Consider the following 23,243-nt stretch of genomic DNA (forward strand, 5'->3'; position numbering starts at 1 on the left):
ACATGGTGTGTCCAGTGTGAAGCCTCACCATATGGGTATACTTATGACTTGTGCCCTTTTCCTATGTGTATATGTTAAAAAGTAAGTGTATATATACACATATACATACATATGCATACACACACATACATACACATCACACACACACAAACCATTCTGGAATCAGATAGAACAATATTCTAAGCCTGGAGTGTTTTAATTTTTCTTCTTCTGTTCACTAGGTTATTACTCTAGATAGGTCCCTGTACTTCACTGAGCCTCAATTTCCTCATCTATAAAATGGGTATAGCAATACCTCAAGACTGGCTGGGCATGGTGGCTCACGCCTATAATCCTAGCACTCTGGGAGGCCAAGGTGGGCGGATTGCTGAAGCTCATGAGTTCGAGACCAGCCTGAGCAAGAGCAAGACCCTGTCTCTACTAAAAATGAAAAACTGAGGAAAAGGATCACTTGAGCTTAAGAGTTTGAGGTTGCTGTGAGTTATCATGCCACAGCACTCTACCCAGGGCACAGAGTGAGACTCTGTCTCAAAAACAAAGCAAAACAAACAAAAAACAATAGCTCAAGAAGTCAACAAAGGTGCATGTCAGTGTCACAGAATGATTCACTGCTTACTAGTAAATATTGTTCTTGCTGCTATTTCCTTTGGTGACTAGCTCAGTCAGAGTGGGGTTGGGGACACTTTTTGCAAAGAGAAGGGGTCCATGGCTTGGGCCAATCAAAGCAGAAACTGCTTATCTTGCAAACTGCTGCAAAGGGAGAAACCCAAGCCAGGGATAGGGGTAAGGAGGGGAGCTGCACATGCCAGGCCTGCATGGTGGCCAGGGAGCTGGCCTGCCCTGGGCCTCCTGAGAGAGAAAACCAGTTAGGGGTGATGCACATGGAACTGGAGAAATGGATCCTTTCCTGGACAGCAGGGCCCCTCGCTATCACTGGGCAATCAAGATAACTTTGAAACTTTAAACACCTGGCAGCTGGCAGCTCTGGGGTGGAGAGCTGGATCCTTTTTTTTTCTTTTTTTGAGGCAGAGTCTCAAGCTGTGCCCCTGGGTAAAGCGCCATGGCATTACAGCGCACAGCAACCTCCAACTCCTGGGCTTAAGCGAGTCTCCTGCCTCAGCCTCCCAAGCAGCTGGGACCACAGGCACTCACCACAACACCCGGCTATTTTTTTTTGGTTGCAGCCATCATTGTTGTTTGGCAGGCCCAGGCTGGACTCGAACCCGCCACCCTAGGTGTACGTGGCTGGCGCCCTAGCCACTTGAGCCACAGGCACCAAGCCAGAGAGCTGGATCCTTGAGGGAGATGCCACTAGGTCCTGATGGTCATTCTCCTCCTTGGGGAGGCCTAGTAGATTCAGGAGGATCAGGCTGGGCTCCAGCAGAGTCGGTGAGAAAATGCCAAGCACAAAGAGAAAATCCCAAATCTCACATAATCCCACCACTCAGAAATCCCATGGTGGTGGGAAACTCAGGGGGCAAACTGTTGGGTTCAAAATCGAGGGTGGGCCACTGTACCTCTCAGAACTTCAGTTTCCCCATCAGTATAACAACACCTAGCTCAAATGTGTGCTACTGTAGGGATGAAGGATGATAAGGTGGGAGAGGACACCGGGTCAACCAGGTATCGTCTGGGGTAAGGGCTGGAGTCTCCCTTCCCATCTCTATCCCTGCACCCCCCTGAGCCATGGAGGGAACTCTAGGGGATCAGGAATTAATTCCAGGGGACAATTTCCCCTGCTCAGCGGCTTAGTTCTTCCATCTGAGCAAAGGGGCTGCCATCCAACTTTCTTTCCTTTTTTTTTTTTTTTTGAGACAGAGCCTCAAGCTATTCCCCTGGGTAGAGTACTGTGGCATCACAACTCACAGCAACCTCCAACTCCTGGGCTCAAGTGAGTCTCCTGCCTCTGCCTCCCAAGTAGCTGGGACCACAGGCGCCCGCCACAACGCCTGGATGGATATATATATATATATATATAAAATTTGGTGGTTGCAGCCATCATTGTTTGGCGGGCCGGGCTGGATTCGAACGCACCACCTTAGGTGTATGTGGCTGGCGCCTTAGCCACTTAAGCCACAGGCGCCGAGCCTGCCATCCAAGTTTCTTTATAAGACTTTGCGAACCTGGGCCTAACAGGTGCTTGGCGGACAATGATGGGGACCTCGAGGCTGGGTATATATGCGATAAGAGGTTTCCCCAAGATCGGGACTTAAGCCCTACAAGCCGTTAACTAAGCTGCCTCTCACACAGCAGCTGCCCTGAATTTGAACCTGGTTCAGAAGGAGGGTATGGCCACCGGCAGACCACGCCCCGTTCTTCTCCCACACCCGGCCACGCCCACCCACTATCCTTTGGGATCACCACCGGAAGTCAGCGAGACCGAGTATTTTCATGAGACACACTCACTGGGGCAAGGTGCGGCATAGCCCGCGATCGCGGAGGAGGTGCCGGAAGCACCGAGCAGGGACCTGGGGTAAATGTCAAATCCAAGTTCAGCCGCACACAAGTGGATGATAGCAGCTGGCGAGAACGAGGTCGGCTCTCAGAGCTTCTCAGTCCTCCACATGGGGTCGGCAGGTTCTCCAAAAGCTCCGTGCAGAAGACGGGGCGGCGTTTAAGTAAAAGGCCTTGGGGCTCCGAGTCCCCACCTCTCCGCGTCCTGCGAAGGCCTGGTCAGTCCACATCAGTAAAGTAGGGCCATTAGTCCCCGCCTCGGGTCGGGGGGAAATTGTGAGGAGGGGAGAACGAGAAAGCCGTGAATCGAGATGCTCCCCGGCCCGGGAGCATTTCTCCTAAGCAGACCGTTTTCTGACTAGGAGTGTCTTCGTTCTTTTCTGTCTTTGGGAAGTTAGAACGGCCCCTTGGCCGCCGGATCCACACCTCCCGCGACTGGGGTCGTACCCGGAAGTGCCTCTACGGAAGCCGGCTAGAAGGAGCGGCGCTTCACCGTGGCGATGGCGGGGACCCCGCGGCGCTTCTACCGCTGTGCCTGCTTCTGCACGGAGAACTTGTATGTGGCGCGCTACGGGCTGCACCTGCGCTTCCGGGGCGAGCAGCAGCTGCGCCTGGACTACGGTCCGGTGAGTGGCCGCTCTGGGCTCTCCAGAGAAGTGGCGGTAGTGAAGGAGGTACCTTTGTTCCCAAAGTCGTCTACTTCGCCCGCGGCGCGCCTTGCACACTCAGATACAGCAAGAATGACTTAACCACTCCATGCCTGTTTTCTCACCCTAAATGGGGATATCTCCTTAGTGAGGTGGCTATGAGGAAAGAATGAATGAGCAGATATGCTGATGGCTCGAGACTGGGCCTGGCGTAGGACTTTGTGTCAGTGTTAGAACAGCAGGGAAGGGAAACCTGCTCTGTGCCGAACGAGGTTTTTCCAGTTCATCCTCTGAACGATCCTGTGAAGTCGAGGTTCTCATCTGCATTTTAAGGAGGGGAAACTGAGGCTTAGAGGCATTAAGGGACTTGCCCAAGGTCACACAGTCATGTTCACTGGTCTTTCTGCTCCCAGATCCTGCGCAGCCGAGGCTGTGTCAGCAGCAAGGACTTCGAGGAGCTGTTAGCAGAGGTAAACACTCCCTTGGAGCTTGCACAGCCTAGCCCTGCCTGTTTAGGTTTGTGTCAGCAATTTGAGGGGTCTCCTAGCCTCATGCCTGTCAGTCCCTGATCCTTGAAGGATTCTTTAGGCTACTTTTTCTCCCTTCCTGCCCCCTTACCTGGATCTTGCAGCAGGAGGAGAAAGAGGGAAATGCTAAGTGGTCTACATCATGCCCTTCTCAACAGCTCTGTAAGGTAGGCCCAACCATCATACCCATTTGAGCCTAGAAACTGAGGCTCTAACTTGTACAAGGTTTCATAGTGAGCAGAGCTGACTTCCCAGCCAGCACTCAGGCTCTTTATACCTCTCCACTCCTCACTTACATCCTGCCGCTGCTCAGCTCCAACCTCCTCCCCAACCCAGCTTCCCAGGAGAGTCCTCAGAAGCCTCTGGAACACAGGACTTGACTGTGACTGTTCCTCTCCCCAGGTCAGCCTGGTTGGTTGAGGTAACTCCAAGCTACCATCCCCAATCCCTGAGCCTCAGAGGTGCCCGGCCAGAGGGCCACTGAAGCTTCATCTGTATGAAGCCACTCCCTATCACTCATGTTGCTGCCTAAACTCCACCCTCTGTGAGATCGGTGGTGGTGTCAGATTCTCACTGGAGCTTGAACTCTACTGTAGACCATGCATGCAAGGGATCTAGGTTGCTTGCTCCTTATGGGAATCTGATACACTTTTCACCTGCTGTCTGTGGAAGAATTGTCTTTCATGAAACTGGTCCCTGGTGCCAAAAAGGTTGGGGACTATTGCCTCCAGGGGTTCTCATCCCAGCCAGGCTGAGGCTTAAGCAGACTGAAAAAGATGGATCTCCTTCCAGAAGTCCTGTTCAGCCAAGAGTTTGGCACTTGCATTTGGCTCTGGTAAATTCAGGCATGTAGGAAGGAAGACTTAGCTTCCAGCCTGGGTCTTGCCCTGGCCTCCCTGGGCCTCAGTTTCCTCATTTCTACAATGGCCTCAGGAGGATGGGAAAGCCACCTAGTAACTTAACATTGTGCCATCCAGCTTGAGCAGGAGGTGGAGCGGCGGCGGCAGCTGGGGCAAGAGTCAGCGGCTAGGAAAGCCCTCATCGCAAGCTCCTATCACCCAGCACGGCCCGAGGTCTACAACTTGCTGCAGGTACCAGGCAGGGGGCTTGAAGGCGTTTACTGGTAGGAGGAGGTGGTGCCCAGGCTGGGGGACTGCCTGCCTCACAGCTGGCGTGTTCTGCTCCCAGGATGCAGTTCTGGCTCCTGAGTTTTTGGCTGCGGCTCAGTACAGCACATCCCCAGGTGCAGACCTCAAGGGCCTTCTCCAGCAGCTGGAGACAGTGTCAGGTGAGGTCTTAGCCCCATGGCCTGGCAGGACTGGGGGGGCAGTAGCCTGGGGATACCTGGGTGTGGGTGACTGGGGTCCTTCTAGCCACTATCTCTATCTCCAAAAACCAAACCAGCAGGGGCTGAAAGGGCCAAGGGTACCAGCCTGCTAGGAGCAGGGCACCTGTATTCATTCACTCACTTATCCAACAAATAGAGGGTATTTGTATCAGGTGTGGATACTAGACACTCGGGACTGATTAAAGAGCCTGATGAAGGGACAGTTGAGACAGGTATGGACAGGGTTAAGGGATTGGCAAGAAATGGCAAAGCCCTCCCAGGGTGAGCAATAGGAGGGAGCAGTTTCTACCCCTAGACCTGAAGGAACAGGAAGTTTCTTTAACCTTCAAAATCTAAGGAGTGGGGCAAGAAATGCCAATTCTTCCTCCTGCCTTTGGATTTCCCACTGGGGTCCCCCATTGGCTAACACTAAATTGTTATTTAACCTGTCTGTTTCCTCATCTGTAAAACGGGAACAATAATATCCCCTTCTCTTACAGTGCCATGATGATGGAGTTATTGTGTAGTGGGCTTGGCAGAGGGCCTGAGGCCTAGTTAGTGTTTAGAAAGCATTTCCTATTTTTATTATTACTGTTTCCTGAGATTGGAGCTCCTATGGGGACAGATGTAAAAGTTGTCCCCCCTCGGGGGGGGGCATGCTCTGTTGGGGGGCAGAGGTGTAATGGACCCCTTCTAGCTAGGGGCTACCCTCTTCACTGCCTCACACTCCCTGGCAGTTGAGATTGTGCCAGGTTCTTTGGCTGGAGTGAGGGCTGGGTTACAAGATGGCCCTGTAGGGGGCACACCAGCCCTGCACTCTAGGCATTGGTGCACCTGCCAAAAATTATTTAGGGTTCCATCTCAGCCTGGCTCCTTCCCCTCAGGGCCCAGCAAGAAAGAGCAGCCTCTCTGGCCTTCCTGTGTGGGGAAGGAGGCTCCCAGAGACACTTCTGGGTTGGGGTACAGACTTTGGAAGCTCTCCAGGTCGAGAAGTCAGTACAGAGAGTCTGATGTTGGCTGTGTGGTCTCAGCTGGGCTATCACTGGCCTTTTAGGTGCCCCTGGGCTAATCTCTTCCCTTTTCTGGGGCCCTGTGGGCACTGGAGTCAGGGGAGAGGCTCCAGGGCCAAGCAAGCAGCATATGACTTGGTCTCTGCTGATTCTCACACATTACCTAATCACAGCAGCCCTGATAGGGGTGGGTCCTCCTTATTCCCAAGGTACAGATGAGGAAACTGAGGCTGAGAGGAAGTGAAAGGACAGACTTGGGCTTCTACAGCTCACAAGGAGACTGAAACCCAAGCCCTTCTGGTATACACCAGTGCTCCCAGCCGACAGACTGTCCCCACCCCCCCACAGAGGAGAAGCGCATCTACCGGGTGCCTGTGTTCACAGCACTATTCTGCCAGGCCCTGCTGGAGGAGCTGGACCACTTTGAGCAGTCCGATATGCCCAAGGGAAGACCTAACACCATGAACAACTATGGGGTGGGTGAGGCGAGGCCCAGGGTGGGTAGCTGGGATCAGGAAGTTGCATGCCCTATTCGTGAGATGAGATCACGGTAACAATGCTGTGAAGGTTCACTGTGAGGTGGAATGAGGGGATGCATGGAAACCACCTGGCACTGCCCCTTAGCACATGCTAAGTGTGAGGCCCTACAAGTCTCCCCACCAACCCCAGGGATCTCCTCCCAGGTGCTGCTACACGAGCTGGGGCTAGATGAGCCTCTGGTGACACCGCTGCGGGAGCGTTTCTTACAGCCACTGATGGCCCTGCTGTACCCAGATTGCGGTGGCGGTCAGCTTGACAGCCACCGTGCCTTCGTGGTCAAGTACGCACCAGGCCAGGACCGTGAGCTGGGCTGCCACTACGATAATGCTGAGCTCACCCTCAATGTGCCCCTAGGCAGGGCCTTTACTGGGGGTGCTCTATACTTTGGGGGCCTCTTCCAGGTGAGTACATGACCCACAGGGCAGGGCCTGGGGCAGCTGTGGGTACCCAGGCCTGAGCTCTGCCCTCTGCAGGCGCCTGCAGCTCTGATGGAGCCCCTGGAGGTACAGCATATGGTGGGCCATGGTGTCCTGCATCGAGGTGGCCAGTTGCATGGTGCCCGGCCTCTGGTCACTGGTGAGCGCTGGAACCTTGTTGTCTGGCTCCGAGCCTCTGCTGTTCGCAACCACCTCTGCCCCATGTGCTGCCGTAAACCTGATCTAGTGGACGATGAGGGCTTTGGGGATGGCTTTACCAGAGAGGAACCCACCACAGTAGATGTGTGTGCACTGACGTGAGCCTGGTCTGGACAGTTGTGGGGTGTGGTGGGGGATGGCAGGTGAGGGTTTTGTCCTTGGACTGAGAGGGCAAAAATAAACTCCCTGTAGCCCACTGCACTTGTTGGTTCAGATGGACATGCTGGCTTCTGGGTCATTCTTTGGGCAGACAGGCTGGCTTAGTGATTTACTGGAAGCAGAGGCTGACGCAGAGCTTCATGGAGGGAGGAGCCTCAAGGGACTGAAGGAGCCAGAGGGCAGGAGCCACTGGGCAAAGCTATGGCTGCAGAGGGAGGCCAGTCTGGCCCTCAGGGACCTTTGGAGCATGAGTCCATGATGCCACATTTCCCTCAGCATCAGTGTCTATAGGATGAGGCAGGACAGAGAGAGGTGAGTAACTTCCTGGACATCCATCTCCAGAGCAGGCTGGCTCCTAGTGGCTGAAGGAAGCCTGCAGAGAAGAGTACAGAAATGAACTGTCAGCAGTGGATGCCACTTGGGTGGGCCACTAATAGCATCTTCTAGATGACTGTTGAAGACTTACAGCAGAGGAGTTAAGAACAGGGACTGGAGCCAGGCTCCCTGGGTTCAAATCCTGGCTCTGTCATTTCCAGCTGTGTGGTTGTGGGTGAGCTGCTTAACCTTTCTGTGCTTTAGTTTCCTCATCTGCCTAGTAGCTACCTCCTAGATCTGTTGTAAGAATCTTTTGATTTATAAATGCACTGCCATTTATAAAGTGTTTTATAACAGTCCTGTGTTTGCTGCTATCATTATTATTGAAGAATTTGCAACTTGGTGGCCCGAAGATTGGGATGAAGAGCACAGCCATGCTTTATGGTACACGTTTGAAAACCAGGGGCTTGGCTTGGTGCCTGTGGCTCAAGTGGCTAAGGTGCCAGCCACATACACCTAAGGTGGTGGGTTCAAATCCAGCCCTGGCCCACCAAACAACGATGGCTGCAACCAAAAAAGCCAGACGTTGTGGCAGGCGCCTGTGGTCCCAGCTACCTGGGAGGCTGAGGCAGGAGACTCGCTTAAGCCCAGGAGTTGGAGGTTGCTGTGAGCTGTGATGCCATGGCACTCTACCCAGGGGGACAGCTTGAAGCTCTGTCTCAAAAAAAAAAGAAAACCAGGGATTTCCATATTGATATCTTGCATTTTGATTTTCCCTGGGAAGGTGGAAACACCAGATCCCATCTCCACTCTGCAGAGGTCATCCGGAGTGGAGTCACAGCCTCACACTCCAGACAGGCCTGTGGTCCACTCCCTCGTTCATTGTCAAGATCTCTGCAACCCCTGTGGCCTCTTGAGTCTGCGACCTCTGCATTACTGGGTGGGGACGTTGGAAAGACGTCTCAGCCTGTAGCTCACCGTCTGATGGAACTAAGAGGTCGGCAGGCAAGCCGCACAGGAGAGAGGCGGCAAGAGGGCGGGGGCAGTGCTACGGCCGTGCCCCTAGGAGCTGTCTGGGAAAAGGGCGCAGTTTTAGCAAGACAGGCGTGAGGGACCAGGGAGCACGGCCGAGTCTGAGCGACGAGCTGCAGGCGTGGGCAACTGCCTCGCATCGGCTCGGCGTCAGAAGCCAGTATGCTCTGCTCGAACCTGGGACATCGGAACGAAAGACAGCAGCGCTTCGCTTCCTAGCCGGACAGCCTCCAGTGCACCGCCCGGGCCGGAACCCTCCTTGGCCCCGCTTCCTCACGCGGAGGCGTGGCTCGGGGCTGGCGCTGCAGCCCGGTGGGCGGTTGAGGTGGGGACAGAATAGTCCCAGGGCCCCTTCAAGGCGGGGAGGCTCCGCAGGGCTGGGGGTGGAAAGTAGGAGCGCGCGGGAAAGGACTCAAAGCGCCCCCCATGGTGGAAGGTTGTGGCTAGTTTCCCCGGACTCTGATCCAGGTGTGCGGGCGTGGAGCGTCCGGGTGGGCACACATCCTTAAAGGGGCCGCTGCGTAGGATCTGGAGTGGCAGAGGAGCTAGGGTCCTCGAGGGTAGGGGTGGGAGAGGATCGCGCAGCTCCCAGGGGTGGCGACAGGTCTTGGGCGTCCCGAGGGCCAGGCCCCGTAGAGTGGCCCTTGGAGCTCACTCTGCGGGCCGCCCCAAAAGGGCCTTGGATTAAGCTCATCTTTCCCCCTACAGCCCGCGGCGCTATGGCTCACGTCAGCTCTCGGAAGCGCTCGCGAAGTCGCAGCCGGTCCCGGGGGCGAGGGTCGGAAAAAAGAAGGAAGAATAGTAGTAGGGACGCTTCGAGGAGCTGTTCAGCCTCTGGATCCCAAGGTCGCAAGGCCAGCACTACCTCCGGGGTGGACGGTGAGGACCACCGGGGTTGGGGAAGGTGGTGCGGCGACTTTACCGGAGGCAGTACAGGCGGTGAGGCCAGCTTCCTGGCACTGACTGTGGGGAAATCAGAGTGAGAAATCAGGCATCTGGGTTGAAAAACCTGCAAGAGGAACACTTAATCATGCCTTTGTGCTACTGGGCAGATATGGGAACTGGCTGCCCTGTTTTGGGGCAAACAGTGAGTGACCTGGGGAGCCTAGAAGGTGCTTCTCCAGAGAAAGAGTCGTTTGTGCTGTGAAAGCTCTGCCAGGAGGGTTTCACCCTGTAGACAGCCTGAGTCTGCCCTGGGCAGGAGCGAGGGGACTAAGGTTTGGTTTTTCTGCTCCTGGCCTTCCAGCCTCACCTTCTCCCTGTATCACAGAGAGAAGCAAACACAAGGCCCGGAGGAGACCACGATCCAGCTCCTCCTCCTCTTCTTCCAGTTCTTCTAGCTCGTCTTCCTCCTCTTCCTCCCCTTCCTCCAGCGATGGCCGGAAGAAGCACGGAAAGCACAAAGACAAGAAGAGGAAGAAGAAAAAGAAAAAGAAGAAGCTAAAGAAGAAAGGCAAGGAGAAGACAGAAGCACAGCAGGCTGAGGCTCTGCCTGGCCCCTCATTGGACCAGTGGCACAGATCAGCTGGGGAGGAAGAGGATGGGCCAGGTACTGTGGTACCCGGTGTGCTCAAGGAGAAGAGTCCCCCTCCCCAAGGCCTGGCCACCACCTCCCATGTTCTCTTCCAGTGCTGACGGACGAGCAGAAGTCCCGCATTCAGGCCATGAAGCCCATGACCAAGGAAGAGTGGGATGCCCGTCAGAGTGTCATCCGCAAGGTGGTGGACCCCGAGACAGGAAGAACCAGGTGAGTATCCCTCAGCATTGCCCGGCCCCACACCACTGGATCTGGGAGTGTTGACCCAAGATATGTACTTGGGAGGAGGCCCAGTGGATGCTGCTGTTGTAGAAGGGTAAAAATAGTCACTTGTGATGCAGCACCTCAGCTCTCCTTCCCTGTTGCCCAGAGTAAGCATTTACAGAGGTAGAAAGGGTCTCAAGGAGCCTCTTCCAAGGGCTGCTGTTGGCCAGACTGATGGTGGAAGCTGGAAAGGCAGAGCCCACCTTGGTTTCCTCATCCCTGTCTCTGAAGTAGAGGGGTTGAGTGCCCAGGTTCATTTGCTCAAGGTGTTGGAATCCCTCTGGCTGGGTGTTTTTTGTTGCTCTGGCATGAGGAGCTCTGCCTAATCCTTGCTTAATGGACTCCCTCTCTGCCCCCAGGCTCATCAAGGGAGATGGTGAGGTCTTAGAGGAAATTGTAACCAAAGAACGACACAGAGAGATCAACAAGGTTGGTGTTACCCCTTTGCCCATTGTCTGCCCTCAGCTCTGTTTCTGATGTTCCCCCCTTCTGTATTTCTTCCCCAGCAAGCCACCCGAGGGGACGGCCTGGCCTTCCAGATGCGAGCTGGGCTGCTCCCCTGAGGGCCCCAGCTCACCAAGAGTGCTGGTGGCCTGACCTCGAGGCAGGCCTCAGGGTGGCAACAGGAAGCCTGTTGGGTGCCATTTGCCTTTTCTTGTAGCTTAGCCTCTGGCCCAGCTCAGCTTCTCGAGTGCAGGGGGTGGACAGGCTCACTGGCTTACTCAGCACCCTTACCTGAAAGAGGGAAGCTTCCCAGATATTAAAGGTCCTTGGTTATAGATGATGTCTGTTCTGTGGCTTTTTGTGCTGGGGAGGGGGGAGATTGCTACCTGGGCTCTAGGGAAAAACCAAGGCCCCAGGAGCTTGTGGGGAGAGCTGGGTGTCCTCGGTGGTAGTGAACCCAGGCAACACCAGTGGCCTCTGCCCTCTTCAAGTCAGCTCACCTATACCAGACCCTAAGCACCACACCCAGAGTCCTGGCTTTTGAATATTAAATTTACTTGGGCTTGGAGAACAGTGATTTCCTTTGCCATGTATATTCCACAGATCACAATTGTTGAGAGCCCAGGTGCTAAGGCTAGGTGGCCTGGGTGGGAGGCCTGGCTCTGGCTCATAGCTGTGTGTTCTGAAGAGAAGAAACTGACAGCACTGCCTCACTGGGCTGCTTTGAGGATGGAACTGAGTTCCTGCATGAGGGGCTGGAAGCAGGCCAGCTCCAAAGCCAGCCCCACTCCAGTATGTCTAAACAGCTGGCATGAGGGATCAGGATGAGCAGCCTCTGACCACAACAGCCCCTGTCCCACACCCCACTCCCTACCCCCACCCTACAGTTGCCCACACAGTAAAAAGACCCAAAAGGAAGCCTTCCTGCTTCTTTAATTGGAGTAACAGACAATGACGCTGTATACAGAGCACACTCAGGCCCAGGGATGCAGAGACAGCAAGGATGGGTTGGGAGAGTCAGGACACTGCTCATACGTGGCCCAGAGACAGATGACACTTGGACAGACAGGAGGGAGCCAAGATGTGACGACTGTGATGGGGTGGGCAGGCAGCTCAGACTGAGCCAGGAAGGGATGGGGGCTCTGCTGAATCCCTCTTTAGAAATCAAAGAGAAGGCAGGTGGCAGGATCTGGGTGGTGGGCTGAGGCTCAGCCCAGGGGTGTGAGGGAAAGGGGGGTTGGGACTAAGGCTTCTATTCTAACAGGCCCAGGTGGGGGTGGCAGTCAATAAGGCCTGCCTCACCCTTTGGTTATAACTGGTCAGGCTTGAGCCCTAGGGCCCAGCACCCAACACTGTAAACATTTTTGGTATTTGTAAAGGACTTTGCCCTCCCACTCTTAGTGTCTGAGAAACTAGTGCCTTCCTCAAGAGAACATGCCAAAAGGAATCTTAAGGGAGGCAGGAAGCAGACCTGGATACAGAAGAGAGACTTTGTGGGGAGGGTGGGCTGCCCATCTCACCACCTATGGCTAAAGGCCGCTGGGAGGGTCCCAGGGGACTATTGCTGTTGTCCTTGGCATGGCTGGAGGCTGGGCAGGCAGGCGGGGAGCATGGGGCTGAGGAGAGCTGCCTCTGGGGAGAGGCCAAGCCCACTGCCCACAGGACCTCCTGACCCTTACTGCAGGAGGCACAAGCCTCTTCCAGGTGCTTCTCCAGATGGCTGGTCACTGAGGCATAGGCAGGAGAGGGTGAGGCAGGACTGGGATTGGAGAAGCACCGGCCACAGGGACCCCTGGCCGGGGCTGTGATTGTCGGGCCAAGCAACTTCCCACTGAGCAGAAGGGTCAGATATTGCACTTCCACTGCAACAGTTATGTGAAAACTTGGTCCATAAAATAATTGTTGCTTTATACATAACGCCCAAAACAAAAAGCTACATCTTAAATACGAATAAACCCTGAAGCTTCCATCCCTCCAGAAATTTTTCTCTGCACAAAATAAATAGCTTTCATTCTGTATAGACCCACTTTTGCAGAACATTTACATGACCCTTTGGCTGTACATATCTACACACGGCGAGAAAGTTAACACTAATCCAGGCACCTCCCTGGCTCCATTCACCCAGCCTTGAGGCCCGATCCAGGCTGGCTCAGCTTCTCAGGGCAGAACCTGGTTGCTGGACAGCTGGCTGAGGCCAGGCAGACTCTCTCACCTCCGGGAAGGTGGAGAGCAGTGGGGCCATGCTCAGGCCGGGGAGGGAGGGCTGATGCTGGGACTAGTATGCAGGACAGCACAGTCCTTGTTCAGGTGAGAAACGAGGTCGGACTGCCTGCCTGAAAGCTGACAAAGCAAGTTGTGGCTTCTTAGATTCGGCATCGAAACGGAATTGGCATTTAAAAAACCTATGTGTGCCCCACCCACCCCAAGTAGAAATTCAGTGGGATTAACCGGCGTCAGGTGAGGCAGGGAGCCCATGCCCCGCTGGGCAGGCAGGGCCCACGGGACCCCGAACCAGGCTGGACTCCATCACAGTGCTGGGTGTTTTCAATGTGGAAGGGCTGCACTTGGTACTGAGAGAGTTAAGAAAAGGAAGCAGCCAAGGATTGCTTATTTAAAAAAACCTCATAGAAATCAGATTGAGAAGTAGAAAGGCGTAGAAACGTGGGCAGGCAGCCATGGCAGGGGCCTCGGCTGATGGCAAGGCATGGAAGAAGAGGCTGGATTTTACCAGCCTCACGCCTGGGCTGTGCCCAGGGCTAGAAATGATTCCAGGCCTGAGGCCATACTGGGCTCCAGCTGGGCAAGCGGGCAGGTGGGCAGGGGTCCAGGACTGCAGAAATTAAGATAATGGCCTTTCTTTCCTGCTTGCAGAAGGATTTGTCACACTGGAGCCTTGGTGTGGTCCTAGGTCCTGGGTCAACAAATATTCAATTTTCATGCGTGTCAATGGGTCTCCACTCTTAAAAATCAGTGCAAAACCAGTGAGGTTGAACAGTTGAGTCATCCGAGTTAACAAGAAGCAGGCTGACCCCGATGGAGCTGCTACCAAATGGGAAGGGACTGGGGTGAGGTGAGCTGGTGGCAGGGAAGTCACAGGCTGGCCCCTGGCCCATATCTGGCACCAGGATGCTGGGAGACCACACTGGGCTAGAAATCCAAGAGAGCCTGGCCAGTCTCCATGGGGGTCCTGGTCCCTCTATAATCCTGGGGCTGATGGTCTCACCAGCTTTCACAAGCTGGGCCCCTCAGATTTTAGAACATGAGGCAGGCTGGGAGGACTGTGTGGCATGGCCTGTGTCCTTGAGGGGCCCTGGGACAAGCTCCCCGGCCCATGTCTGTGCTTGCCCCAGTGCCCATGTGTGCCCAGGCCAGGCCTCCCAGCGGGGCTGGCCACCCTGGCCTAGCACCATGGAGACCCCAGTGCAGAACTCACGGTGCCCTACTTGGGGCCCGTGACTGTCCCTGACTCCAGACGGCCAGTCATGGCACGGCCCCAGCAGCCGGCTGCCATGCTCATGCTGCGCTGGCCCCGCTGCTCGCTGTCTGCCTGGCTCTGTGTCCGCTCATGCCGGTGGCTGGGCCCGCTGGGCTGGGCAGAGATGGTGCGGAGCAGGTGGTTTCGGGAGCGCAGGAAGTCCCCCTGACCGGGCAGTCCAAAGCTGCCCTTGCGCAGTGCCATGCGGGTGGTTGTGTTGCGGGCTGGCCGTGCTCGGTGATTATACTTTAGCTGGGCCAGGTGGGCTGCATAACCGTCCGTGATGAACTGCAGAGTGGTGAAGGGGATGGGTTGTCAAGGTCTTGAACTGCCTGCCTGTGCCCAGCCCCAGGATGCACCTACTCACCTGGCACTGCTGCTGCAGCTTCTTGGTGGGCCGGCCCACAATGTAGATCTGCATGGGGGACAGGCTGATGGAGCTGTAGACTGCCACGTCCTTGGTGGAACCGTAGGCCGCATGCACACGCAGGTGCAACTGTGGGTGAAACCGGTATAGGCACAGGCATGGCCCTTCTGCTCCAACCCTGGCCCCTGCCCTGGTCCCCCTGGAACTCACCTCAGAGATAAGCAACTTCAGGAAGTTAGCCTTGTGCCGTAGCGGGTCATGTACCAGGCCATCGCAGAAGGACACTATACCGTGGGGGAAGTTGTGCTGGGCCAGCCATGCCACCACTCGCTGCTTCTGCATGTCAGGCCGGCCCGTCACATAAATGATGAGGTAGCCCAGGTCCTGCCAGTGCCTGGGAATGAGGGGCAGGCCTGGGTGTTCCATGGCTGCCCAGTCCTCCCCCTGGGCCTCCCTGTCTCCTGCCCATCCAGTGCCCCCTGGGGCCACTATAAAGTGCTTCTCTGAGTGGGCTCAGTGACACGCTGATGACGGCAAAGATGGTGGCAGCAGTAAGCTCTCATGAGTGTCTACACTGGGGAGCAGGTTCTAGGAGCTTTGTGGTCAGTCCTACCTGCACAGATGCCATCTGCCAGAGATACTGGTCTAACAAGCCTCGCTCTCCAGGATGGATTAAAGAGCATCACCAATAGGTCAAATCACTCACCCAAGGTGACATAGCCTATAAGTGTGGGTGCTGGGCTCCAAATAAGGGTCCTGAAGGCACAGGGGCCAAGCCAGGGTCCCCGGTCCTGGCCTGCAGGAGCACTTAAGGCTGCCCATCTTGCTACAACCCCATCATGCCCCTCAGGGCCACTCACCGCACCACGTCCACGGCCCCGGCCCGCACCTTGGGGTCACTGCCCATGATGGACACGCTGGCAGCAAAGGAACCATCAATGCTGAAGACCACAAACTCTGTGCCCTTGGGCAGCACCGTGATGTAGCTGTCAGCAAATGTGTGGTCTCCCCTGTTGGCAGGGGCCCGGGGTGCATGTCAGAACCAAGCGGGGCCCCTTCTTCCCGGCCCCACCTGCCCCAGCAGAGGCATTTACCTGACCACCATCTTGATGGGGTAGACGCCCACACTCAGGCGGTGTGTCTCAGGGATGGTGTAGGAGACACGGCCGCTGCCATTGGTCACCAGTGTGTCCAGGTAGAGCCACTCGCCTGAGGGCGGCTGCATCATGATATGCACGTCCACCTGGGAGCCCGGCAGGCCGGTCAGGAGCTGGCTGCACCCTGGCCTCCCATTCTCCATACCTGTAGTGTCCCATGTCCCTTAGGTTCGTACCTTTTCCCCAGTCAGGGTGACCATGTCCAGGGGCCCATACATAAACCGTCCTGTCAGAACCTGTGGGCCGTCCTCATTGGCGATAGCATCATTGATCCGGTGGTTGGCAGTGACATTCTGGGGAGGGGAGTTGTGAGGCTGGATTGGGGTGGGGTCTCCTGGGCTTGGCTTGAGCGCCCTGGACAGAGTGGTGTGCTCAGGATCAGAGCCAAGTGACCCACGTGTAAGTCCAGTTTGACCCCTCAAACTGCATGGCCTTGGGAGTTTAGCAAGCATGGCTGTGGTTCCTTATGACCTGGGCTGTAGCTGGGACAGCACATTCCCTGCCACTTGGGGGCTTTTCCTGAGGGATAAATAGGGTGGCAGCCATGGGGCATGGGCACCTGGGGGACCCTCACCCGCAGCTTCACATGGGTCCTCTTGCGTTGCCATTTCTCCCGTGGCTTTGAGGGGGTGAACACTGATACTTCCCTGCCATCCAGCTCCAAGATGCTGGAGTTGTCGTGCCTCATGACCTGTAGGGACAGGGCATGCTGTGGGGTAGATACTAACCTAGAGTTTCCTACCCAGGGAGCTGCCCTAGGGGGTGGTAGAGGAGCCTGTGAGGGCATTGGGGGGATGCTACTCAACCCACTACAGTCCCCTGGTGGCCCTCCAAATTCCCATGTGTCCCAGGAATGTGCAGATATATTCTCTCATCCTCGCACCCCTAGAAGGCTTTGCATACTCATGTAAAGTGATTCCATCCTTCTTGCTCTGTGGTCTGATGGGGACAGAGGGAGAGGCCTCTACTGTGCCCCTTGTCTGTGAAATGGGACCATGTCATGGGTGCTATGACTCAGGGCCTGCTCATGGGCCCAGATACCTGTCTCAGCAGAAAGGAGACCACGTCCGTTGACTCCCAGTAGCTGGCATGGAAAAGGTGGGGCAGGGCCACCGTGGGGAAAGCCGTGAGTGCATCAGGACAGTACAGGGCATAGTCAATCCGCTTCTGGCCCCACCACTTTGCAGCAACTGCGAGAAGAGAACTGTGACTGGGCTGGGTCCAGGCAGCCCTGGGCAGGGACCCCAGGGGGTCACCCAGCCCCTGTGGCCTGGCTCAGCCCAGCCCAGCCCCTCCCTCCAGCTGCAGCCAAATTGAGTCTACCCCCCAGGCTGAGTGCCCAGGGGAAGCAGGGGCATAGGCAGAAGACCCAGCACCTGCACAGCACTACTGAGGTGGCTACACCAGAGCCAGGACCCCTGAGGGGGCCTGAGCTGGAAACAGGACTAGTTGTCCACAGCCAGCTGCTGGCTCTGATGCCCCTGCAGTCTGGACACTGGTACTGTCTTCTCTGGGCTGCCCCATCCCAACTATCTGCCCCCAGAGCCACAAGGCTGTGTGAAAGTTGCCACAGAAATGAGGTCACGGTGCCCAGCTGCCATCCTCAGCACTGGGGCGCCTACACTCTCAGAAATGCAGCAGACTGGTGGGGAAGCCCAGGACCAGCAATGGGATGATCCTGGGTATGCATCCCAGTTTGGCCAGGCAGGGCTGGGCGAGGGGTGCCTTCCCAGTGGGCTACATGCAGGGGGTACCCAGGACATGGCCTGTTTTATGGGTACAGGCTCTCCTGAGCTCCCCCAGCCTGCATGATGGGTGCCCTGCAGAGCTGCCTTAGCCCTCATCTGGCCTCATTCTAGTTGCATGAGGTCCCTCACCTCCCCTACTCAGCCAACGCCACCTACTCTTGCCTCCTCCCTGCATGCCCAAGTCCTCCCAGCTCCTTGTTACGTGTCCTTGTTACGGGGGGGGGGGGGGTTAGGTGGTAGGGCCTGGTGGTGAGAAAGTGAGAGGTACTTGGCAACAGTGAGTGACCCCAAGTGAGGGAGATGGTGTGAGTGGGTGTAGGGCTGGTACCTTTTCCGATGTCCAGGCCAGGGGGGCAGGGGGCCCTCTCCAGGCCAGGCCTTGCCTTCCTGGCAGGAGGGTGGGGACTGGGGGTAGCAGGGCAGGGATGGGGCAGGGCGAGCAGGGACAGGCGTCTGACACTGGGGGTGTGGCTGAGTGACACAGGGACCTCTGAGGAGCAAGAACAAAGGGATAGCCCATCAATGCCACAGGCCACTGGGGTGCCACATCTACCAGGAGCCAGAAGGCCACTGCTCCTCACAAGGAAGATGCAAGCACCAGAAACACCTGCACTAGCCTCAGCCCCTGTGTTGCCAGCACAGTGGCCAGTACCCAGGGAACTGAGTGGGGTAACCCAGGCTCCCCACTGAGGTAGGCAGGAGGCAGGTGTCAAGGGAGGCCAGGCCATGCTTTTCCATGTAGGCACTGCTGGCCATGTGCACCAGAATACTCCCTCCTGTGGGGCTGGCCTGTGACTGCATACAGTGGTCCAGCCATATCCCTGCTCTACCCACAAGATGCTAGTTTAAGGTGACCAGGTGTCGCGCTTTTGGCGGGACAGTCCCAATTTTTAACAATTTGTCCGGTGTCCAGCGGCATTTTAAAAAGTCCCGATTTTTGGAAAGAATGCACAACAATCTAGGGAAGGGCAGGACAACGGGAAGGGAATATACGGTTTTTGGTTTTCGGCTGCTGAAAAGGTTAATGTAACTCCATTTGGGAATGAAAAGGCTAATGTAAACTCCCTACTCCCCTCCTAGGCAAGGTCACCCAGGTGGACCTGGCACCCTACTCCTTTGAGCCACAGGTGCTGCCCTATACATAATTTTTTTTAATGTATTATATTTGTAAATTGTACTTATGTTGAAATAAAAAAATTACAATACTATTTTTGTGTTCTATGAAAATTTGTGTTGCTCCATATAGATCAAATTTTTAATCAAGAACACATCCCTCCTCTGCCCCACCCCCACCCCACCCCACCCCCCATCAATGGTGTCCCGCTTTACCAATGTTAAAATCTGGTCACCTTATGCTAGTTTTGCCCCTACAACTAAAAAGGTCTCTAGACCTGCGCCCATCCAGAAGCGGGGGGGGGGGGGGGCAGGAAGACCTGCAAGCCGAGCAAGGAGGGGTGAGGTGGGATTGGCTCACTCACTCTGGGCGATGCTGGACGCCGTGTAGCTCTCCGCCATGCCTGACACCTGGCTGGCAATGCTGATCTCACTGGCTCTGCGGAAGCCACGGCTGGTAGGAGCCGTTCCAGGTGAGGAAGGGGCTGCATGCTCTTGGAAGACCGTGTTGTGGGTCTGGAGCGTGTCTGCTGCAGGTAGACAGGGAAAGGAGACTCAAGTAAGAGCAGCCCCCGAGTGGTGGGGGAGCTGGCGTGCCAGGGCCCAGCATGCATCTAAGCCAGGGGCCAGGCCAAGGCCTGCTGCTCAGGGCAACAGAGGGCTGAGGCCCAGTGCTGAGGCAGGGGAGGAGGAGGCAGGACAGATGGATGGACAAAGACAGGGGGCAGGAGGCCAGGCAGCTGGGCTCATCCCCCCACCCTGGACATCCCTTGGCCCACACGCTCCTCAGCTAATTTCTGGCAGCCCCACCAGCACTGGGGCCTCCAGTGCTCAGCCTGGTCTAGCCTGCTCTACAGCCCACAGCAATGGCAGCTGCATCCTGGGCTTGAGGGACACTGGCAATAGGGTCCTTGGGTAGCTTCCTGGGGATGCCCTACATGTGCAGAGACTGAGGAGGTGGCAAGCCCGGGGGCGTCCCTCACACACAGGCACAGCTAGCCACCCCAGGATAAAGGCAGGTGCTGAGGGTTCACACCCAGCTCACCTGGGCCTGGGTAAGGAAGGACAGAGTGGGGAGAATAGGGCCAGAGAAGCTGGTTCTGCACGGGTGGGAAGTGCCTGGACATCCTCAAGGTGGGGAGTGGCCCCAGAGAATCCAGCCTGTTGCTGGGCCTAGAGGCTTCTGTTAGGTGAGGGGTGGGGTCCTATGGGCTCCCATGAGCCTCAGGCAGGAGGGTCAGAGCCCTTGGTTTGTCACTGGTATGCTATGTGGTCCGGAGACAGCTCTGCCTGTCTCTGAACTGCTGTGCCCACCTATGCCCTGGCCCCTCTGCCTCTGACCCAGTATACAGGGAGAAGGCACCAAGGCCATGCTCCAGGGCCTTCCTGCCATCAAGTCTCATGAACTCTGAGTGGCTGGGGGTGGGATGAGGATGGGGAACCTGAGGACCAGGGAGGGGGTCAGCCAGCCAAGCAGATGTCACCATGAGCGGGGTGGGGGGTTACACACACTCAGCACAGCCCGGGCTCGGGCGGGGCCCGTCTTGCCAGGTGGGCGCGGGAACAGGGATACTGGTTTCCAGGAAGCTGTCCCCATGCGGGAGAGGGCCCAGGGGGCCGCCCTCCAGCACCAGCTCAGGGTTTCTCTGCACGGTCTCGACTGGAGGCAGACGGGGAGAGAACAGAGAGGACAAGAACAGACACTCGCGTGGGCCATCTAAACACACTACGACAGAGACTAGGGGCTCCTCAAGGACTAGGACGCGACAAGATGCTGGACACACGCTGGGGGAAGGAAGGGGCCACATCCACCCTGTGTCTGCCCGTCCCTTGTCTCCTGCATCCCCTTCTCTGGGCTGCCTGCCTGCCATGATGGGGCTCCACTGACAGTGTCCCTAACTCAGCAAGGTCCCCCCTCCCCCGGGTCCTTAGCTCTGTCTCCTCTATGGCTCAGGCAGTAGGGAGGGGCATCTGGTCCCTGTTCTGCTCCCCCTCTGGCACCCCGGGGTGAGGCCCTGAACTTTTCTCTCTGAAAAGCAGTAAGGGTCATTTATGCCTGGATGGGACCTGTGAGGACTGATCTGCACCAGGTGTCCACGTCTGAGAGGTGCTCAGTGCAGGAGCCCCCAGCTTCTCAGGGAAGAGCCTGTGGGCTCCACAGCAGTGGTCACCCGGGGGGGGGGTCCCTCTGTCCCCTACCTAGGAGAACAGTTTCCTTACCTAGCAGCGTGGAGCAGCCATCCCCCAGCGGGTAGCGCTGGTAGCGGGGGATGCTGAAGGGCGGCAGGGCGTGGAAGCGCCGCTCCAACAGTGGCTCCAGGCGGGAAGCAGATGGGTCAGCGGGGTGGAAAAGGTTGTAGACCTGCTGGCAGGCTGGCCGTAGCTGGAAAACTAGGGATAGGGTGTTGGCTACAGAGCCTGAGGCTGGTTTGGACCCCAAGAAACTGGAATAGGGCCTGAGGCTGGGTTGTCTTACTTAAGTTAGGGAGAAGATGGATCTTTATCAATCTTGATCAATTTGGGACTTGTCTGAATCACTGTTACTTTGTTTATTTTTTTTGAGACAGGGTCTGGCTATGTCACCCCAGGTAGAGTACAGTGTTGTCATCATAGCTCACTGTAACCTCAAACTCCTGGGCTCAAGCGATTCCCTTGCCTCAGCCTCCCAAGTAGCGGGGACTACAGGGGTAAACACACCTGGCTAATTTTTTTCTGTTTTGTAGAGATGGAGTCTTGCTATGTTGCCTAGGCTGGTCTCTAATTCCTGGCCTCAAATGATCCTCCACCATGGCCTCTCAAAGTGCTGGGATTATAGGCCACTGTTAATTCATTAACTAAAACTTTTTAAATTGAAAATGTTATAATGAAAAACCAGTATGAAGTACAGAAGTGGCTGTGATGAAAGGTGCGTGGCAGAGTTCCCTCCCACCCCAGAACCCCCTCCGCAGCTCTCAGTGGGTCTGTTGGGGGCACCAGTCCACATGCTGGCAAAGGCACCCTTGCCCTATGCCTGGATGCCAGAATGTTTCCTTCTCTGTCAAATGGGGCTGTATTCAAACCACTTCACGGAGTTGTTAGGAGGGGGTTCTATAAGCATAGGAATGGAAGTACAAAATCTTAGCAGTAATAGTACCTATGCTATTTTCAGAAACACACCAAGAGGAACATACACTATACTTGGTGAACTTTGCTTTTTTCCCCCCACTCAGCATAAAAAATGTTGATATTTTTATTTTTAGCAGGTATAGTTCAGCCATGTTCCTTTTAATAGTGTGGGCATATCAGAATTTATTTAACCAGTCCCCTCTAGTCCTGGGTTTTCACAATTACAAGTAATATCACCATGATGGCACTGTCCCTAAGTCTCCGTGTGCTTGTGTGGGAATCTCTGTGGTCAAAGTGGAGTGGATGGTGCACAGGGTCTGCCACTGCCCTCCTGGGACTGCACCTATTTGCTCCAAGTGAGAACTGTCTTGGCTGCTGGGGTCCCTTTATAGCTACATATTTCTGGCCAGGTGCAGTGGCTCACACTTGTAATCTCAGCACTCTGGGAGGCTGAGGCAGGAGGATTGCTTGGGCTCAGGAGTTTGAGACCAGCCTGAGCAAAAGCAAGAAACCATCTCTACTAAAAATAGAAAAATGAGTAGAATGTGGTAGCAGGCACCTATAGCTCCAACTACTCAGGAAGCTGAGGCAGGAGGATTGCTTGAGTCCAGGAGTTCAAGGCTATAATGAGCTACTCTACTTCAGCCTGGGTGACAGAGTGAGACCCTGTCTCTAAAAAAGTAAGTAAAATAGGGGCGGCACCCCTGGCTCAAAGGAGTAGGGCGCCGGCCCCATATGCTGAAGATGGTGGGTTCAAACCCAGCCCTGGCCAAAAACTGCAAAACAAACAAACAAAAAAAGTAAAATAAAGGTACACAGTCCCCTCCCTGACAGTGCTGAAGTCACTAGTTTATGAAGGGGAAGGAGCCTTGGGTGCTGAGTCTGGCGATCTGTGGTTTTGTTTTTTTATGTGAGACAGCTCCTCAAGCTATCGCCCTGGGTAGAGTGCTATGGCATCACAGCTCACAGCAACTTCCAACTCCTGGACTCAAGTGATTCTCCTGCCTCTGCTTCCCAAGTAGCTGGGAGTATAGGTGCCTGCCACAATGCCTGGCTAATTTTTTTTTTTTAACATATACATGTGTTTATTAGGTTTCTGCTTTTTGTCTTCACAAAATTAAAAAGGCTTAAAATTTAATAACAATAACAAAGTTTAAGATAAGAACTAGAAACAAAAACCTCGTAAAGAATGAACAAAGATAAATACATTCAGAAAAGAAATCAGATAATTCCTCCATCGAAATATTAAGCAATAATAATAATATAATAATGCAAAGAAAGTAACATTCACATTGTCAAATAAGAGTATGTCTATTATAGAATGCTTTGACTCTGAGCATTGCTTGACTCTGGAGTCATCAGTTAACTTCTTCTTCTTTTTTTTTTT

At 55.3% G+C, this 23,243-nt stretch overlaps 3 protein-coding genes across 11 annotated transcripts in view; 2 read left to right on the forward strand and 1 right to left on the reverse strand.

Annotated features, from left to right (window-relative positions):
* The first annotated feature begins 2,478 nt into the window (after window positions 1-2,478).
* Window positions 2,479-8,089, forward strand: OGFOD2 (2-oxoglutarate and iron dependent oxygenase domain containing 2). Of its 2 annotated transcripts, XM_023516869.1 has the most exons (9): window positions 2,479-2,672; window positions 2,853-3,080; window positions 3,515-3,571; window positions 3,733-3,795; window positions 4,606-4,719; window positions 4,817-4,916; window positions 6,314-6,441; window positions 6,649-6,906; window positions 6,979-8,089. In XM_023516869.1, exons 2-9 carry the CDS (start codon window positions 2,955-2,957, stop codon window positions 7,240-7,242), a joined length of 1,110 nt encoding a protein of 369 aa, XP_023372637.1. In that variant the 5' UTR covers window positions 2,479-2,672; window positions 2,853-2,954; the 3' UTR covers window positions 7,243-8,089. The 2 variants fall into 2 exon arrangements, with proteins under 2 accessions (XP_023372637.1, XP_003796107.1); XM_003796059.3 differs by lacking the exon at window positions 3,733-3,795.
* A 358-nt stretch (window positions 8,090-8,447) lies between these two features.
* ARL6IP4 (ADP ribosylation factor like GTPase 6 interacting protein 4) lies at window positions 8,448-11,231 on the forward strand. Of its 3 annotated transcripts, none has more exons than XM_012809058.2 (6): window positions 8,448-8,971; window positions 9,355-9,525; window positions 9,917-10,195; window positions 10,276-10,393; window positions 10,807-10,876; window positions 10,954-11,231. In XM_012809058.2, exons 2-6 carry the CDS (start codon window positions 9,366-9,368, stop codon window positions 11,008-11,010), a joined length of 684 nt encoding a protein of 227 aa, XP_012664512.1. In that variant the 5' UTR covers window positions 8,448-8,971; window positions 9,355-9,365; the 3' UTR covers window positions 11,011-11,231. The 3 variants fall into 3 exon arrangements, with proteins under 3 accessions (XP_012664512.1, XP_012664515.1, XP_012664514.1); XM_012809061.2 differs by lacking the exon at window positions 8,448-8,971 and adding an exon at window positions 8,980-9,114; XM_012809060.2 differs by lacking the exon at window positions 8,448-8,971 and adding an exon at window positions 9,150-9,206.
* A 575-nt stretch (window positions 11,232-11,806) lies between these two features.
* PITPNM2 (phosphatidylinositol transfer protein membrane associated 2) overlaps window positions 11,807-23,243 on the reverse strand; it is a 120,031-nt gene continuing 108,594 nt past the window's right edge. For 3 of the 6 annotated variants that reach the window (XM_023516849.1, XM_003796017.3, XM_023516853.1), the window contains 12 exons: window positions 20,972-21,142; window positions 20,262-20,411; window positions 19,117-19,281; window positions 17,967-18,128; window positions 16,932-17,080; window positions 16,465-16,581; window positions 16,067-16,183; window positions 15,828-15,976; window positions 15,594-15,743; window positions 14,944-15,127; window positions 14,734-14,862; window positions 11,807-14,654 (listed from right to left, as the gene is read on the reverse strand). In XM_023516849.1, the coding sequence (XP_023372617.1) occupies window positions 14,331-14,654; window positions 14,734-14,862; window positions 14,944-15,127; window positions 15,594-15,743; window positions 15,828-15,976; window positions 16,067-16,183; window positions 16,465-16,581; window positions 16,932-17,080; window positions 17,967-18,128; window positions 19,117-19,281; window positions 20,262-20,411; window positions 20,972-21,142 (1,967 nt within the window). In that variant the 3' untranslated portion in view covers window positions 11,807-14,330. The remainder of the gene's footprint in view (window positions 14,655-14,733; window positions 14,863-14,943; window positions 15,128-15,593; window positions 15,744-15,827; window positions 15,977-16,066; window positions 16,184-16,464; window positions 16,582-16,931; window positions 17,081-17,966; window positions 18,129-19,116; window positions 19,282-20,261; window positions 20,412-20,971; window positions 21,143-23,243) is intronic. The other 3 variants (XM_023516850.1, XM_023516851.1, XM_023516852.1) reach the window with 3 other exon arrangements.

This window comes from Otolemur garnettii, unplaced genomic scaffold, assembly GCF_000181295.1.
Source record: "Otolemur garnettii isolate 467f Iridium unplaced genomic scaffold, OtoGar3 scaffold00099, whole genome shotgun sequence".
Lineage (NCBI taxonomy): Eukaryota > Metazoa > Chordata > Mammalia > Primates > Galagidae > Otolemur > Otolemur garnettii.